This window comes from Hoplias malabaricus, chromosome 2 (genome assembly GCF_029633855.1).
Source record: "Hoplias malabaricus isolate fHopMal1 chromosome 2, fHopMal1.hap1, whole genome shotgun sequence".
Classification (NCBI taxonomy): Eukaryota; Metazoa; Chordata; class Actinopteri; order Characiformes; family Erythrinidae; genus Hoplias; species Hoplias malabaricus.
In genome coordinates, this window is record NC_089801.1 from 73,783,591 (window position 1) to 73,800,469 (window position 16,879).

Genomic DNA, 16,879 nt, shown 5'->3' on the forward strand with positions numbered 1-16,879 from the left:
ACAAGTTATTCAAGAGATACTTCCGTAGAAGATTAGTTATAAAATAATCCACTTGCGTAAGGAAGCAGTAAGTCAAAGGAATTTGTAAAAGAGATTAAAAGAGCACCAAGACTGTCACCATTAAGAAGCTAAATGCCGTTTGAGGAAGATGGAATCAAGCTCCACTCATGCAACTCAGCACAATGGGTCTGAAGGTATATGGAGCTGTCAATTAGCCTTTATTGAAAGAGAAAACGGCGGTGGGGGTTGGGTGTAGAACCTTTGAAATCCAAAAAAGAAGCTTCTGGTGTCCTCAAACAAACAATGGACTGACTCAGAGTCCACAATTAAACCATGCTTCTGAAACAGATCGAGGCGTATCTTCTGAAAATAATGGAAGCTGTAATAAAGGAAAATGATTAACTGTATATATGACACTACTAAGTGTATATTAAGCTATATATTGCCTACATACTGAAAAACAATTAACTTGTACTTAGCACTTTTCATACATTAATTGCCCGTTGAATGTATTATCTGATTATTGCTGGTAAAAGTACATTCAGCTCCTCACCAAATGAAAGAATAAAAAAACACTAACATTGTTAGAAACAAGCCTTTATGGGACCCTTGGGGGCTGTAAAAAGAAGTGTCCTCTTTTGGGTGAAGATAGTGTAACTGTAGCATCTGCAAAATGGGGGATTTCTGTCATATCATTCCAGAGTAGGGGATTAAGATAAATATAAGCTGCATGATGAGGGTGTATCATATTCAGAGCAGACTACAATAAAAGATCTCAGGTCATGGAAAGTGTGAGACTAATTACTCACTAAGTGACTAACTGCCAGATGGAGATGAAGGACACAGAAATGCCCTCGAGTTCTAGGGAATCTGTTGTAGGTGTGCTGAGTCTAGAACACCTGGTTCTACTTTTCAGTTCAGTTCAGTTCATGTATTACCGTCTGAAACTTGGCTTAAATGGAAGTTATTGGTAATGCGCTTAGTTAGAAAACAGCAGTAAAGAACATGGAAACAAAAGCACTTGCTGTTGCTGCTAACAGAACATCAATGTCCAAATGTATCTTCCTGACCATGCCATGCTCTTTGTTATGCATTCCAAGGTTGTATCAGATTTGGACTCATTTTGGAGATTTCTGACTGGGACTTCAAAGATAAGAGAAGGCAGCTGATCTTAGATCAGAGACAAAGAGAAACTTTTAACCAGTGTATGGCTTAAAAGAATGAAATTCTGGACTTGGACACTGCTGGAGGCGGGTAAGAAAAGGACAGAGGAGACCTCATCGGCTGCACAAAGAAGGCCTCTATTGAGGCAGTGTCACAGACGGTCAGGGGCTGTTGGGTCTTGTGACACCTATTAGGGAGAAGGAGCAAGTAGGAAGGGGTCATTTTTACCGTATGGCACACTGCTGAGAAGTGGCCGTTGATGAGGTTATATAAGACAGACCCTCCCTACTGCTTTATCAGCAGTCCCTGCTTTTATTCACCCTCGCCCACTCTCTCGCTCTAAGAGCATGTTGGCAAACGACCAGAAAAACGTGACTAGTCTGACAATGCTTCGGCTAACGTGACAATCAGCTAACAGCTGAGAAGGTGACACGTTCAACAACGTCTTTCATAAAAAGGCTGTGTCAAAAGTCTCAAGGGTGAACGAACCTCTGCTGCTTTGGAGACTAGGCCGAATCTTCCATGTCCAACAAGGAACTGGGAACAATTCGTAAGCAGAGATTTAACAGCCAGTGTTAGTTTTAGGTCAGCAAAGACGACTTCATCTAGAAGTGATACTTAGAGCTTTGATTTGCAAAAACAATGCTTTGTTTTAAACAGCATCATTTCTGTTTAACTGGAGCTTTGAATCAAAATCGTGAATGGTTTGGTAGTATTTTAAAAAGTGGCATTACTAGTCATTTTTGGCTGTTCTTATCTCACAAAAACGGTGGATCACAAAAATGCCTGGAACTTGTGTGATCTTGTAATTTAGCTGTATTATCACCACGGTATATTCTGTCATCTTTACTCCAAGATAACCTTCCTCCAGCATGAGCTGTGGTGATATTACAGAACATCAAAGCTAATCTGCCTTTGCTGAAACCACAAAGCAGACGCTGCAGTGTTGTAAGAGTGACATGCTCTCTTGGAAGTCATCTCTCAGGCCCTAAACAAGGTTTTCAAAAGCCATTTCAGAGGGTCAGTGAGTGAGGGAAAGGGGAAAAATAAATAAATACCAAAAAAAAGCCTTCTTTACACAGGGTTCCTAAGGCACCTCAAAAACTGGGCAAAACGAATCTGCCCGTGGCCCACCACTCCCTCCAGCACACTAACCCACAATTCAGTTTCCACTGAGCTAAATATAGCACTTTATCCACAGTGAGGGACCGTTAACTCTGCGAGGACTGGAGCTCTGCCTTCGATTCAAAATGAGCCGTTTCATCATGAGAAACTTAATTTGCATCACCTTCGTCACTTCCTAGTTAACGTAAGTGTGGTCCAACTTTAGGTGACATTCTTGTAGAGAACCGGATGTTCTAGCATCTGTGGCTGAAACTGCAACAGTCGCAGTCGCGCACATTTCCTCAGTTAAAGACACAGGATAAATATACTCCATTCTATACTGTACCCTGGTTACACAATCTAAAAATAAAACATCTAGGGTGATTTTTATAGGGTTATGAATAGTCTGTCTGCAATTAGGCATGGAACAGCAAAAGAACGAAGCTTTAAAACACCCTTCGGCGTAGCGGGATTGCGTGAAAACGTCTGAGTCTCTAAAATAGAGGACTCGGCCACAGCCATATGGCCTCCATATATGAGCCTGAACTCGGCTGTAATTAATGGTTTTTTAACTCTCTGCTTCACGTGGAACCTCTGACGAGCACCGACTTTCAGCACAGAGAGTTTCATATTGTCATTATCATCTCAAAGCTGGCTCCATTAGCCCTGCACGCTTCCTCCACCACCAACCGCAGCTTCCCTGCTCCTCCCTCTTAAAACGTCTGTGCAGACTCAGAGCCTGGTGACCCCCTTGCTGAGACATGTCTCATGTCCATATGGCCCTGCCTGGTATTAGACAGCATTAGACAGCTTGCACTAAGAGGATGCCCATCCACTGCCAGCAGAACGCCACAGGCACACTTGGGGCTGTGTTCCCACCACATATCCGTCTGGTGGAGATGTATTTTGAAGTACATTTGTACAGTGAGATTAACCAAGACACAGTTTCGTCAGTTTCCTGTGTCCTTCACCAAATGTTATGATAAGATCATTAGGGGTATTTTACTGAGTAACCTGAAGCCTACTGTTGTTAGCACTTAGGTGATAGCACTAAACAAAACAGCGCTGCACGAACTAAAAGAGGTGTTGAAACGCAGAGGTCTATGACACTTTCAAGTGAACATTTTGTTTCACTGAATATTTAGTCACAGACCTTTACATGTGCCCAATCACTAGTGTCTTACAGGATTCTGCCTTTATTTACAAACACATCTCTTCTCTACCGTTCTCCACACTGTTCAGCACCTCTGAGCAACCTAACCCTGTAATATAGGCTTAGTAAATCGAAACACATCTAGGCATTTTTTCCTCAAACAATGCTCTCATTATCTGTCATCTTTAAAAGTAGCTTATTATGTTTTCATATTGTTGCCAGTACTTATCCCTAGCTGTTACACTACCAAATTCAGTTATCACTCAGAATACTTTAGCGCAGGGCAAACAGTGGCTAAGATGCCATTTGATATAGTACACTTCCTGTATACTTGAATAAACACCTCTAAAACCATCAGTGAGGTACACAACAAAATATTAAGAATATTCAAAGAGCGATTATACTGTATGAATACAGACATTATTAACTAAGTACTGAATTACACACTGAAGAGTCACTAATATTTTTATTAAAAATTGTACTTGTTCTAAAAATCCAGGGCAAGTACTGGGGAGGGGAGGGGAGGAAGAGACACAAATCATTCAATCCCTTAACACAGGCTTTGAATAGAACACTGTAACAAACAGTACGTGCCGAATATTTTGAGAGAAACGGTTAATTTCAATTGCTCAGACACATGCAGAAAGCTGAGAGAGTAGGAAGTAGGATGGTTTCTCTTTGTGAGAAAGAGACACTCTGGGAGGTTGCAGACTGCAGAGGCTTTATAGGTGAGCTTGCACACCCTTGCATCATCTCTCCTGGCTGAAGATAAGTCATTAAGGTTGTTAAGTTGGGCCACTGGTGGTATTAAGTAGATCCATCAGGAGGCAGTCTGATGTCATTGTCTATTCAGGGAAACATAATAACCTCCATATATTTTACTCACAAATGTTTGATGTGTACGTGTGTCTCACAACAACAAATCTGTGAAAATAGCACACCAAATTGCAAATAATAAGAAAGAAAAAAGAAAAAACAACAACATCGCTCTCTTTATACAAAGCCCCTCACTGCAAAGATGGTGGCTCCACTAGTCAACAAACATCTCTATCAGTAACCCTCGAGGGGAAACTGGCAGTGCTGTGATCTGCTGCCAGCAGGCTTGAAAATGGCCGCTGCAATGGGATGAGACGGGAAAAGGTTAGATACTGTCCCGTATGCCACTTTGGCAGCAAGCTCCAAAAAAAAAAAAAAAAAAAAAAATTACAATTAAGCTTTCTCTACAGACCCAGAGTTGCCATGTGACTTTCCTGCTTCTGCAGCGTTGGCCAAACACAGCAGGCAACTGGCCCAATCCATGAGTTGCCATGAGACTAAACAAGTCAACAGCGGCCAAGAGGGTTTGTTGCACACAGACTGGGGGGGGGGGGGGGGGGGGGTGCTAAACAGCACACTTAGCCAGAGATTAAAGTAACCCCCACAAAAGCCAAAGCGAGTTCTATGGGAGATATACATACGTTTTTTGGACAGATGCTTTTTGGGATTCAACGAGGGAGTTGCATGATGTTGATGCAGACTGCCAGACCGCCTTGGCCACTTACTGCTAAACACAAACACCCACACACAGGGGCCTGTTGGGGAGATTCTGGGATTGTAGGAATATGGCGTGCCAATGCAGAGAACAACACAGAGGGAGGCCGGTCTTTTGGGCGCACACATGTTGGGTTTTGCTGACCATGAATAAAAAAGATGTCTACGGCCAAAGAGGTGCGCCAACAACTTAAAGATCTGACAATCCTGGGATTTATTCATTGATAATTGCACTAGAGTTTAGAGCAGGTAACTAAGGCAAGCATGGGCAATATCAAAAATATTAATATTACAATATCTCAGTGGGTTGTTTTGGAGATTTGTGAATTGTTAAATTAAAATTAACATTACAATTTTTTGTTCATACAGTTCAACACACTTTTGGCCCTATATGAGGCACATACGTAGGTTAAAAAAAAAAAAAAAAAAAAAAAAACAAAAAAAAAAAAAAAAAAAAAAAAAAAACAGTTAAAGTTGTGTCCAAGGGCCCAGGCAATGGTTTCTGGAGCCAATGATGAGTCACAGTGTATGGAATCACAGTGTGTGTACTCTGTAAGGCACTGTGCGTACTGGCATTGAAACCTGGCACTGTGTCTAAGGTAAGACTACAGCTGAATACCTCCCTTCAATACAGCAGACCCAATGCTGACAATATGTAGGCATTTATATTAGAGCAGACCACTCATACTGTAGCCCCCCAGCTCACAAAGCAATAACTATACTGCCACATTCAGCTGGAATGTGGGGGGAAGGACAAGGAGATAAATGAAGAATGTCCAGCCATGAAGAGTTCTGCCTGATAATCTCTTAATTACACATAGCTAAATAATATAAACACAGGACGTTAGCGTCAGCCCACAATTCTAATATCAGTGCATTGCCCTAAAGAAGTGGCAAAGTATTAATAGCTGTTAAATGTTCACAGTTAGAATATAGTCCATGAGAAAATCACGAGCAAACTGCTGAGAAGGGGAATGCCCAAGTGGCTCAGTTGACTATATATGGCCATTGTACGGTGGAATTGTCTTCTCTCATAGACTGCACATTTCTCAAAAATGTTGACTCTTTCTTTACTTTGAGGCAGTTTTAGAGAGGGTTATGAAGGCCACCTGAGGATTTCCATTGCTAAATGCCAGCTGGCACAGGACCAGAGTGATAAAACTCAAACAGATTCCAAAGCTCTGCTTAGAAACAGCCCATCCTCCATTGGGGCATTAAGTACTTCAGACAATAACAGAGCAGACAGTACCAGTTTTGCCCGTTATGGATTCCAAAATAACAGACATTTAAAAAAAAAAGCTATGACAAATTTGATAGGAAATCAGTTCCCAGAGGAGCACTGACAAAATCATATCAGCACCATTATGTTTGATTATTCATCAGATCACAGAGACATCATATCTTCTCCTTTTTTTGGGGGGGCAGAGTGGTGACAGCTGGTTCCTGACATTCAATAATTATCAATAAACATTAAACAAACATTTTGAATTAATCTCAGGAAACTTTTTTGCCCCTCTGCATGTAAAAACAGCTGACCCTCATTGAAAATGTGTGGCGAATTATGCAGCTGTACATCAAAGCAAGAATGGGAAAGATTTCCACCTACAAAGCTTCAACAATTAGTGTCCTCAGTTCCCAAACACTTAGTGAGTTGTTAAAAGGAGAGGTGATGTGACACAGTGGTAAACATCGCCCCTGTCCCAACTCTTTTGGAACATGCTGCAGGCCTCAAATTTAAAACAAGTGAATATTTAAAAAAAACCCACACCAATAAAGTTTATCCATTTGAACATTAAATATCTTGTCTTTGTAGTGTATTTAATTGAATAAAGGTTGAAAATGATTTGCAAATCACTGTATTCTGTTATTATTTATGTTTTAAACAACGTCCCAACTTCACTGGAATTGGGGTTGTATAATATCACCAGCATCAGTGTTTTTCTTGTTCATTTAATATAAAAATATGATCTACCAACAAAGACCAAAGACCTCCAAGAACATTTTGTTGATTTTAAGATTTACCATTACGGTAATCTCTCGCTATTTCACCTTTCATCTTTCGTGGATTCGATACTTCACAGGTTTTTTCAAGGGGGCTTATGGCCGCTATATTGTGGATATTGAGGGAAAACCTAAGAAACAGTACATGTGTTGTTCATGTCCACATCCGAGTGAAATGTACTTACGCTAAATCACAGCTTAGGAATTACTCTATTAAAGAAACTGGTGGGATATCACATGTGGATCCAGCTGAAAAACATTATAGAATGACTGTTTAATGCAAAGGGAGGGTTGTTAACAGTAACAGGGAGGGTTTTTAAAGTCCAAATACTCGTTAAATACATAAAAAAATATATATCTTTCCTCTACTTTGCGGAAATTCGATTTTCATGGGTGGTCTTGGAACGCATCCCCCGCCAAAAACGAGGGGTCACTGTACTTATTTATTCAATGTAACAGTTTAGAGTAAAACAAAGTTTAATGTGGAAATGTGCACCTATATGGAGTTTTATAAAAACACTAACGACAAATTCAGCTGTCGTCCTCTCTCTGTGAGATATAATACACAGATAATCTTGTCAGTCAGTCAGAAAGTGAAAATGCCCCTTCAAGGCCAGCCCGCGCAGCTAAAATAAGTAGTAATTGAACTAGCTCAGATTTTTTATTTTTACTGATCACTGGCTAAGCTGTTTAAAACATACTTTTGTATTGCCTCTAAAACACATACAGATACTTTGAAAACATCTAAATTTCAAATGTAAATATATAGAACCTGAGCTTTAGGTTTACTATAAACCTACAAACTAGACACTGCCAGAAAAACTGTCACTGTGGTGGTACCCTCAAGGTGCATATTCAGTACCTTTAATTAGGAAACAATTGTACCTTATTCTAATTGTAGGTTTTAAAATGGTGTTGATTTCTTTCAGGACTTTTACTTTACACAATTCTCTAATATAATATCTGAAGAAAAACACAACGAAGCTGTAGGAAACACAAGTGGCCTTTAAATACACTGTTGTACATTTAAAAAGTTACATTTACAGTAGCTGTACACATTATAGCTATAAAAATAGTGAGAACGGATGATGGTGTGAAGTTGTTTCTCTCATTCTAATGACTGTATGAAGGAAGGGAAAAAAAACACCAACAACACATTGCTTTATGTCAAGAAGGCTCTAGAATACTAACCTAATTAGGTGATAGATGTAGATGCTACGGACTCAAATTCTAAATAAGGCAAAAAACAGGCACACATCCTTCACGGCCTATGCACTGTACACCTGGACTAAACTGTTATAACTAGAGGACTCAACCAACGTCAATATGAGGAACCATCTTTTAGAGAACAGGAAGTAATATACAAAATGTGGTTAAACCAGTTGGCACATTCACTAGCGGTCAAATGCTGCTGCCCACAGTGATATTGTAACGGTGTCACACTTACCATTAAATCAACATCTACAACATGGTAAACTACAGAGGAAGAGGTATTAACCATTAACCCTGCTGCTTGTGTACATGTAAACACACGACACACCTTTTAAAAACTGGCCTTCTCCATATGCGATTGGTTGCTTGATTTTTGAGTGCGTATCAGGGGGCCAGTTAAAAGCAGTCTTGTGAGTTAAGGAAAAATTGCAGTGACACGCTGAAGAAAGGTCATCCATTCAAACAGGTATGTCAATCTGATCAAGCAGAAGATTGACTACTGAAGCCTTACGGCAAGGCAACGAGTCAAAGAACTGTTCCAGAGTATCTACTAGAGATGGGCGATATGGACCAAAAATAACATCACAATATTTTTTAGTTGAGTGGCAATATATGATATTTCCCTCGATATGTTTCTTCTCATGAGATAATAACAAAAAGGCACTTCTGAGTGAAAGCTACATGTTCCAAATGTTGAATGGTGATATGATACGATATTGTGAAAGACAATGGGAAAAATATTTTATGAACATTTAATAAACAGAACATTCAGGTGTTAGCTCAACCTCGTCTCTCAATATTCAAATGAAAACCAAAGTCCAGGTTTAAATATGTAAAAGGTTTTAATTAACTTTTCCTGCGTAATTGTACATTGAAAATAATTCAGTTTTAAAGCAAAGTTTAAAAAAAAAAATTACAGAAAAACATTTTTATTTATTAAAATAAACAGTGAAGTACATGTCAAATGACTTATAGACGCTGTAGGTCTCTAAATTAATAAAGTGCTTTTAAGAACAGTGTAAAGGCTTCAGCTCTGTGCCCCCAGTGTGGGATTCTGGGAAAAAGCTTGTCTGCAGAGACACACTTTAATCTCTCAATCTTCAATAAAGAGGATAGTGACGCTCAAATATGTCTCACAGGTGCGACTTTACCATGTGTCTTTCGTCAAGGCAAAGTGTTTTACTCTCGAAAGGGTCTGTTGGACTTAAATGTAAATGTTAGGCAGCGCTTCACACGCAAAAAAATTGTGACTGGACCATCGTTATCATGGATCAGGAGTTTTGAAGGCCTCTTGCTCTACTGTTGAGACAGGGATCATACCCTTTACTCTGTAGTAAACTACCGCTTTAGTACCACACCACTACGTACTTTTCTTTTCGTAAGGCACAGCGTTAGCTAATGAAGCTTGCAGTGTCGTCTGAACTGGTATAGGAAACTGTACTGGGACGTGAACTCTTCAGAACAGCAGCACCTCGGAGTTTAACAGCTTCATACAGAAGTGTGCTGCTGTTGTAAGTGGTGAACTGGGCTGGGAATGCTAGCGAATTTTAATACTACCTCCTTTCAGCATTCCCTGCAGACAGCCGTTTCTGCTACTTATCTGACCGGTAACATCCGAGCCATTTACATATAACTGAAACAAAAGATTCACAGAAACACAACAGTCCTCACGAATGCATTAGTGACGCCCTTGACTTCTGAAAGTTCTCACACACCTCATGAGTGTTAACAGCTTGTTTCTCAAGTGTCCCACCAGCGTTGAACTTAACAGGCCCTGAACCAAAACAGTCATTCACAGTACGGTTTGTATCTGAACTGAAAAGTACTGGGCACACTGCATTATAATGTTCTTGTAAAATAGGTACATGCAGAAGAGGCCTAAAAGCACACACCCCACATGTAGTCATTCAGTTTTGTTAAAAAAAAAGTCCAACAGGAGAGCAACAGTAGCCTCTAAAGTGCTGTTAAAGACCAGTAAACATCCTTCAAACGATGCATGTCAATATTGGAAGGGCTGTTTAAAATCTGAGGTTAGTTCTAGGTGAGATCATATTCATTGATTAGCTTCAATGCCAGCAGAAAGATATCAAAAATAAGTCTACCATAAAATCTGTTAAATCATTCACGCTGGAAACAGAAGGATGGTAGCTAACACTCAGTATAGTCGGCTGTCCAACTATTCAAACTACTGGAGGTTAAAGATATATTTGAAAAACACATTTAATCATTTTAAAATTAAAAATCCCCAAACAGCAAACCTTGAAATGGCTACGTGCCAAGCACTGCACTAAACCCCACTGAATAAAAGATTCTGAAGTGTATCCTGCTGTAGCCTTCACCACTGCACAGATCCTCAATCTCTCACTCTAGCACTCATATTAGCATTGTTTCATCATTCGACATGTACTATGTAGCTAGGCCTCCATTGGCAGTGTTTATATCAAACACATACAGATGATTTTCCTAAACAATACCATATAAAAATATATTATTAACACAGTATTGACATAGCATCTGGCATTATAAGCAAATCCAGATATTTTAAAGCATACTGGAAGATTAGCTTTTTTTACATAAAGGACTAGAGCATCATTTTTTTATCCGCAGAGTTCCTAGAACCCCAAGGGATGACTCAAAAGGGAGGGGGGAAAAATGGTGGTATTGTGCCAGCTCTAGCTCAGGCAGAGCAAACTATGACAGTACATTAACAGTACATAGTGAGAAAACCACAACACACTTATCACTGCAAACACTGTTTTGTTGTCCAAGTCCAGTCATTTGAAACAGTCTTTCTTCTTTTGGCTGAGAAAGGAGCCAGTCTAAGCGCGCCACAGAAATCTAAACAAAAACACCTTTGTAATGAGGCAGTTAGGGCTCTTACTGACCCAACAACAGCTGCTGCTGCTCAGCCAGTTGCTGCCCAATTTATTAAAGCGGCGCTGCTCATTTGCAAATGGGATAAACAGACAAGCCAACTGTCCAATCAGAGAGGTCAACGCAGAAGCAGGGAACATGCAGCACATTCGCCCATTTAGGGAGAAAGGAGACCTCTGTCTTGACTGTGATCAACAGCTTAACTGGCAAAATACATTCACTGGGGCAGTCCACAGGGCAGTGCATCAGATCTTTGAATATTCAACAGCAAGAAAGCAGAAAGAGAGCCATTAAAAGGGAAACGTTGCTCTGGAAACACCGACCACATTATCAACAGACCACATCTTCTCACTGAATAATTATGCACGCTGAATCCCAACCATCAAGCCCTTTACACATCCCTTCTATGCCTACACCAGACTAGAGAGAGGAGCTCAGTGCGCTTCTGCACTCGCATTGTGTCAGAGCCCAGCGTGGCTCTTTGACTTACAGTGGATGTGACTAATGCGCCATTGGCAGTTTTTGACACGGCCACGAAATTAACTGAGCATTCCCGGCAGGACACAACACAGCATAGAGGCAAAAGGGGTGGGCAATATGAACATTTGTTAAACATTTGTTTGTGAAAAAAATCTTGACACTCATGTCCAAGTGTAAAGAAGAAGGGGAAGAGAGAGAGAAAAAATAAAAAGCAGTAAAACACCTTCGTACATGTTGATTTCCTGACTTTTTTCTAATTAGATAAAACTCATTGGAAGTTCTCTGTGTTCCAGAATGCATTGAAATGGAGATTTGTTTGTTTTTAACCCCCTGATGGAGGCCTGTGTGATGAAATACGCTTGTATACAATAAAATCTAAAAAGTTTTGGTCAAGTATTGCTGGTTCCCTTTACACATATTCAAGTAAGTCCCTGGTATTGAGTACTTTTAGAACTAAACTTATGCTAATTCTGTAAATAAAACGTGCACAGTAGCCTTTTTGGGATCATGTTTCTACACAGGAAAGCTGTCACTGCGCTGTACGCTCAGATATTCGGTAGATATTCAGTATTTTAGTTGGGGAACAACTGTAACATATTAGAATTTAAATGTGGATTTTTAAGTTGTATTAATTTAATCTCAAGGAAATTTATTTTACACAGCTCTATAATGACACCTTATAGATATTCACCTCTCCTTCTGGAGAAGAGAATGTAATGCATCTTCAGGGAATACAACCGGACTCTAGAACCACCATTTTTTCTCTAAAGATAAATTTAATCTGCTCAGTGCTTTAATCCAAAAACTTTGTTTTCACACACGTTTAAAAATAATAATCTTTTTAAAATTAATTTTAACTCAGACTTATTAATGATAATTAATGCCATTTATTTTTGTGATGCCAGGACTTTATATATAAATAACTATTAAAAACCCAAATACACCCATCACCGCCAATTCATCTTCAAAAACATAAAAAGCAGTGGCACACAACAGGGGAGCTGTTTAAAAAAAAATAAATAAATAAAAAAAAAATTATAATAAAATAAAAGAAAAAGAGGTAACCCTATTAAAAAATAATAAAAAATAAGAAAATTAAAACTAAATACGACTGAATTTTTGTCATATCGCTCTACCTCAGAAAGAGACATCGTGAACTCCCTGTGAGCTAACGACTGACAAAAAGCTGATGAGCCGACAGAGCTGGGGGTCGCCGAATAGGAAAGCACCGCTTTGTGAAATTACGGGTTGCGTTCCTGGCTCTTGACGATGCCATAAATAGAACAGGACATATATAGCCTGGTCTGCCTCATACAGACAGATTAACAAAACCCATAAAAAGAGGCAGATTAACAAATCCTGTGTCATTATGTGCGATTGAACATGTCATTGAGGGAAGTGTGGGGGAGGAATATATCTCTTCTCAGGCCCAAGAAGCCATCTGTTCACATATGGAAGGTGGCACGCAGGCAAGTTTTCCGTTAACTAGAGACAATGCACAGAGCCTAGGAAAATACAGCAGTTAATACTCTACGTATGAAATCTATATAACACAATGAATCTAACACACTGTAGAAGCACTGAAGTAGAATTAAGAATGGACACGTTACCTATTCATCAGAACTGTGACAGCACTGGTTTAATTGATTGCAGCATTTAAAGAAACAATGACACAGCGGTCACAAACCCCGTCACTGGTATAACTTCCCTTTTCCTTGAATACCAAACAGCCACTACATCCAGTCTGAGATCTCAGAAAGAAAAAAAAAAAAAAAGAGACTTCCTCAACCTAAGCTGGGTTTGACTGTCTGGGAGCAGACAAACATTTATCAAACATTTTAAGAAACTCTTCTTTAAACCACTCAAGGCCACGTTCACGTTATAAACCTAAACATACACTTCTTCACAGCTCTGACCCGACACAATCCACATGTGTATCAACAAATTAATGCAGCATCATACAAATAAACCATGTGCGTGAAATAAAAACAAAACAAGCAGCACACTGCGAATATGATTTGCTTTAAACAGTTCCTAAGAGCTTTTCCCCTTACTGTTGCTACCGAGCAACAAGCACCGGGCCTCGAAAACAACCCTCAAACCTAGGCAATGTGTGTGATTTAAAACTGAAATTTTAAGGTAAATATAAAAACAACACTGGCATGAGTGTGCACAATAAAGCAGTGGAGCAGCCTTCTCTCTTGTGACTCACAGAACCTGGGTGTGAATTAAAAACTATATTTATGCACCTATCAGTTTTAGTGTATTGCCCTATACCTGTATAAATCTAATGGCTTAAAAATCTAACCACCAATTAATGAATTCTGTTTGCATCAACTAACAAACAGTTGCTGTGTTGAAAGCTAGTAACGCTGGCAGATGTACATTTGAAGGTAGATGTCTGCTACCACTGTCTTCTGTGTTCTCGTTTCCAGGTTACATCCAGTGCATTGTCAGGACACTGCTGTGTGGCGCTCAGAAAAACAAAACAATGCTGGGAAGCTTTAACCTTCATTAAAAAAAACAACTTCTTTACATTCATAAATAATGTGCAACATGGTGCATGTATTATACTGTGCCTCTTCCTGGTAACATGAACTTATAAAGTTATATTTAAGCTTATCGTGGTCATGGTAAAATGCAGACAAGTAATATCACATAAAAGCTGTATCAACTAAACACTCATTAAGTTGAGTGTACTGTGTGTGACATTCAATACCATACAGGTTTTACCACTTCTCCACTGAGGAGGTTGAAATGAAATAAGACCGAAAAAGTCTAAACTCTGTCTAAAAGCTGAACAAACATGAGTAAATGAAATTAAACAGGATTAACTACAGTCCCTACAAAACAGGATGTGATGTCAGTCTCTATTCATGCACCTAAGAGTCTGAAGCAGGGGCAGATGGTTGTACGCCTCCAAACAAAAGTTGTGTGAAATTTTTATTGCTTTATAAAATTAACTAAAACATCATGCATTAATCTAACAGTGCTTCAACTGAGTGGTTGGGAGACAAAGCTTCTACACAAGTCAATGCTTTTCCGTTTAAAAAGGGACCATATTGGACACGTTTGTACTCATTTTTACATTTGGAGTTTGTGTACCAAAAGCTTTTAGTCACAGACTTTTCAAAGTCTTTTCGCTATTTGGTTAATCCAAGCCAGAAAAACTTTCAATAATATTAAACACGGTTGATCTTATCGAACTTCAATCAGTTGTATTCTAATCTTAAGACAACTACTTCGACCGAATGATCACGAAGACAGGAACACACCAAAATTCCAGTAAAAACTCTTCTGACAATATTCCAAAATTGGAAATGTATCTGCAACAGTGAAATGGCTTGAAATGTCGTTTGGTTTGGAGCCAGCAACACTGCCCCTTTAAGACTGAGATATTTAAATGAGCTCTGCTCTGACTGGCTGCTCCATATGCTTCATACAAAACGCAATTGAGCTTAAAGACTCAGACAAGTAACTGAAGTTAATAAGCAGTGTCCTATTGTTCTTGGTTGTTCCCTGGACTAATACTAATAAATGTATGCGGGTGATTGTGATGTCACAAATGATTTAAATCAGGCTGGTTTTTGTCCAATTAGCTTCCACATATTTACCATAACGTGGAAGTTAGCTGTGCTAATGTCTGGAAGTTTAGTAACTCAATATGGACTCTTTAAAAGCGCAAAAAGGGGTGTTTATCAGAAACAGGGGCATTTTATGACGGATTCCCAGCAGTCAACAGTGGTCTTATAAAAGAGAAAAGCAACAGAGAAGGGCAAACATTTAAGACTGTTTATTAGCACTCTCCCCTCATCAGTTCAGTGCACTTCCATTCACACAACTTTACCACGCTACGTAAAACCCATTATAATTGGAGTTCCAGCTGGAAAACGTTCAGATAAATGCAGTTTTTATAAAAACAACACAAACCTTGTACACTTGTCCGTACGTGCCATTTCCAACCACCTCCACTAACTCAAAAATCCCGGCTGGATCCTGGAGAGAGAGACAAAGACAAAAAGGGACAAAATGAGACAAAAGACATGAGCTAACACGGCGTTAAAACAGAGAAAGCGAGTGTTAAAGAGGAGGAAAAATAAATGATAAAAGCAGCTGTTGCGCTCAGTGCTTTCTCTCCAAACACATGCCAGAGCATTTCAGACAAAGGAAAACTCCCAACGCCACTAGACTACACAGGGCTGTCTGAACACACAGACAAAGAGAACCGGACTACACCTTATCAAAAGACACCACGGCGGACATATCTCCAATAAACCTGCTTTACAGGGAGTGTGTGTGTGTGTGTTTATCTCCAGCGGTGCTGTCCTTACCCTCAGCGAAGAAAGGTCTATATCCACCAGACTTTTAGCCGGAGAGTCGTTCGCCATCTTCTCGATAACGTTCATAAACAGAGAAATTTCACTCGGAGAGAACCGTCTTCACCTCGAGTCTGGGCTCAGGGCTGGACTTCTACATCTGCAGCCCCTCTTCGGGGCAAAAAAAACGAGAGAAAAAGCACACAGTTCCTCGCGGAGAGCCAGAGAGACGCTTTAGTCCATGTCGAGGTGGCAGACTTAAGTCCGCACAAACTAGAAATGTATCGTTCGCCCAAGACTCGACTCAATGAATTGATTCTTTGAACCGATACATTTATGTAAATGTTGGGAGTCGAAGCACTGAATAGAACTCAAGAGCTATCTTTTAAAATCAGAACAAAAAGATCAGAGTGCATCTGTGTGCCAAAACCACCTTTAAAATGCACTAGGTTATTATTATTTTTAAATTAATACAAAAAAAAAAAAACTCTAGACAACGAGAAACATGATTTAAAAAATGTTGGTTTAGAAAAGGCATCAGCACAAGTGCATTCTGTGCCTGAGAATAGTTGTTTGACCACTGGTAATCTGGAGTGAGTGAATATCCTTGTGTTCATGGTTTGTTAACCCTGGCTTGGCTGCTGGATGGCACATCGATGGAATAGTGCACTGTTGGCGATTTGGGACGTGCGAAGTTGACAGCAAAATATGCAAAAACAAAAACAGGCACTTTGTTAAAAATGCAAATACTAATCGTTTACTACTAGGGAATGCTCAGTGTGAAGCCTGCACTTCCATTAAAGGACTGTGCCAAGATACTTTGAGAAAACTGAAAATTCATTATTATTCTCCCGGTGTGTTATTATCATACTGGTTAATCTATTTCCCTGTGGAAGATAAGATATAATCATAATTTTGCTCAGAGACCATCATATAAACACCACTATTAACATCATGTCAATATCAGTCCAAACCAGAGTACAATTATATAATAATAATAATAATAATATTAATAAAATTAATTCATTCATTCTTTATCTGTAAC

The 16,879-nt window shown here is 39.4% G+C and overlaps 1 protein-coding gene across 7 annotated transcripts in view; it reads right to left on the minus strand.

Annotated features, from left to right (window-relative positions):
* Nucleotides 1-16,107, minus strand: part of LOC136687184 (mitogen-activated protein kinase kinase kinase kinase 4-like) — a 63,202-nt gene extending 47,095 nt beyond the window's left edge. For 4 of the 7 annotated variants that reach the window (XM_066661474.1, XM_066661478.1, XM_066661475.1 and 1 more), the window contains exons 1-2: nt 15,850-16,105; nt 15,449-15,514 (exon numbers count right to left, since the gene is read on the minus strand). In XM_066661474.1, the coding sequence (XP_066517571.1) occupies nt 15,449-15,514; nt 15,850-15,924 (141 nt within the window). In that variant the 5' untranslated portion in view covers nt 15,925-16,105. Of the gene's footprint in view, nt 1-15,448; nt 15,515-15,849 lie in introns of all 7 variants that reach the window. The other 3 variants (XM_066661473.1, XM_066661476.1, XM_066661479.1) reach the window with 2 other exon arrangements.
* Between the last annotated feature and the right edge of the window lie 772 nt (nt 16,108-16,879).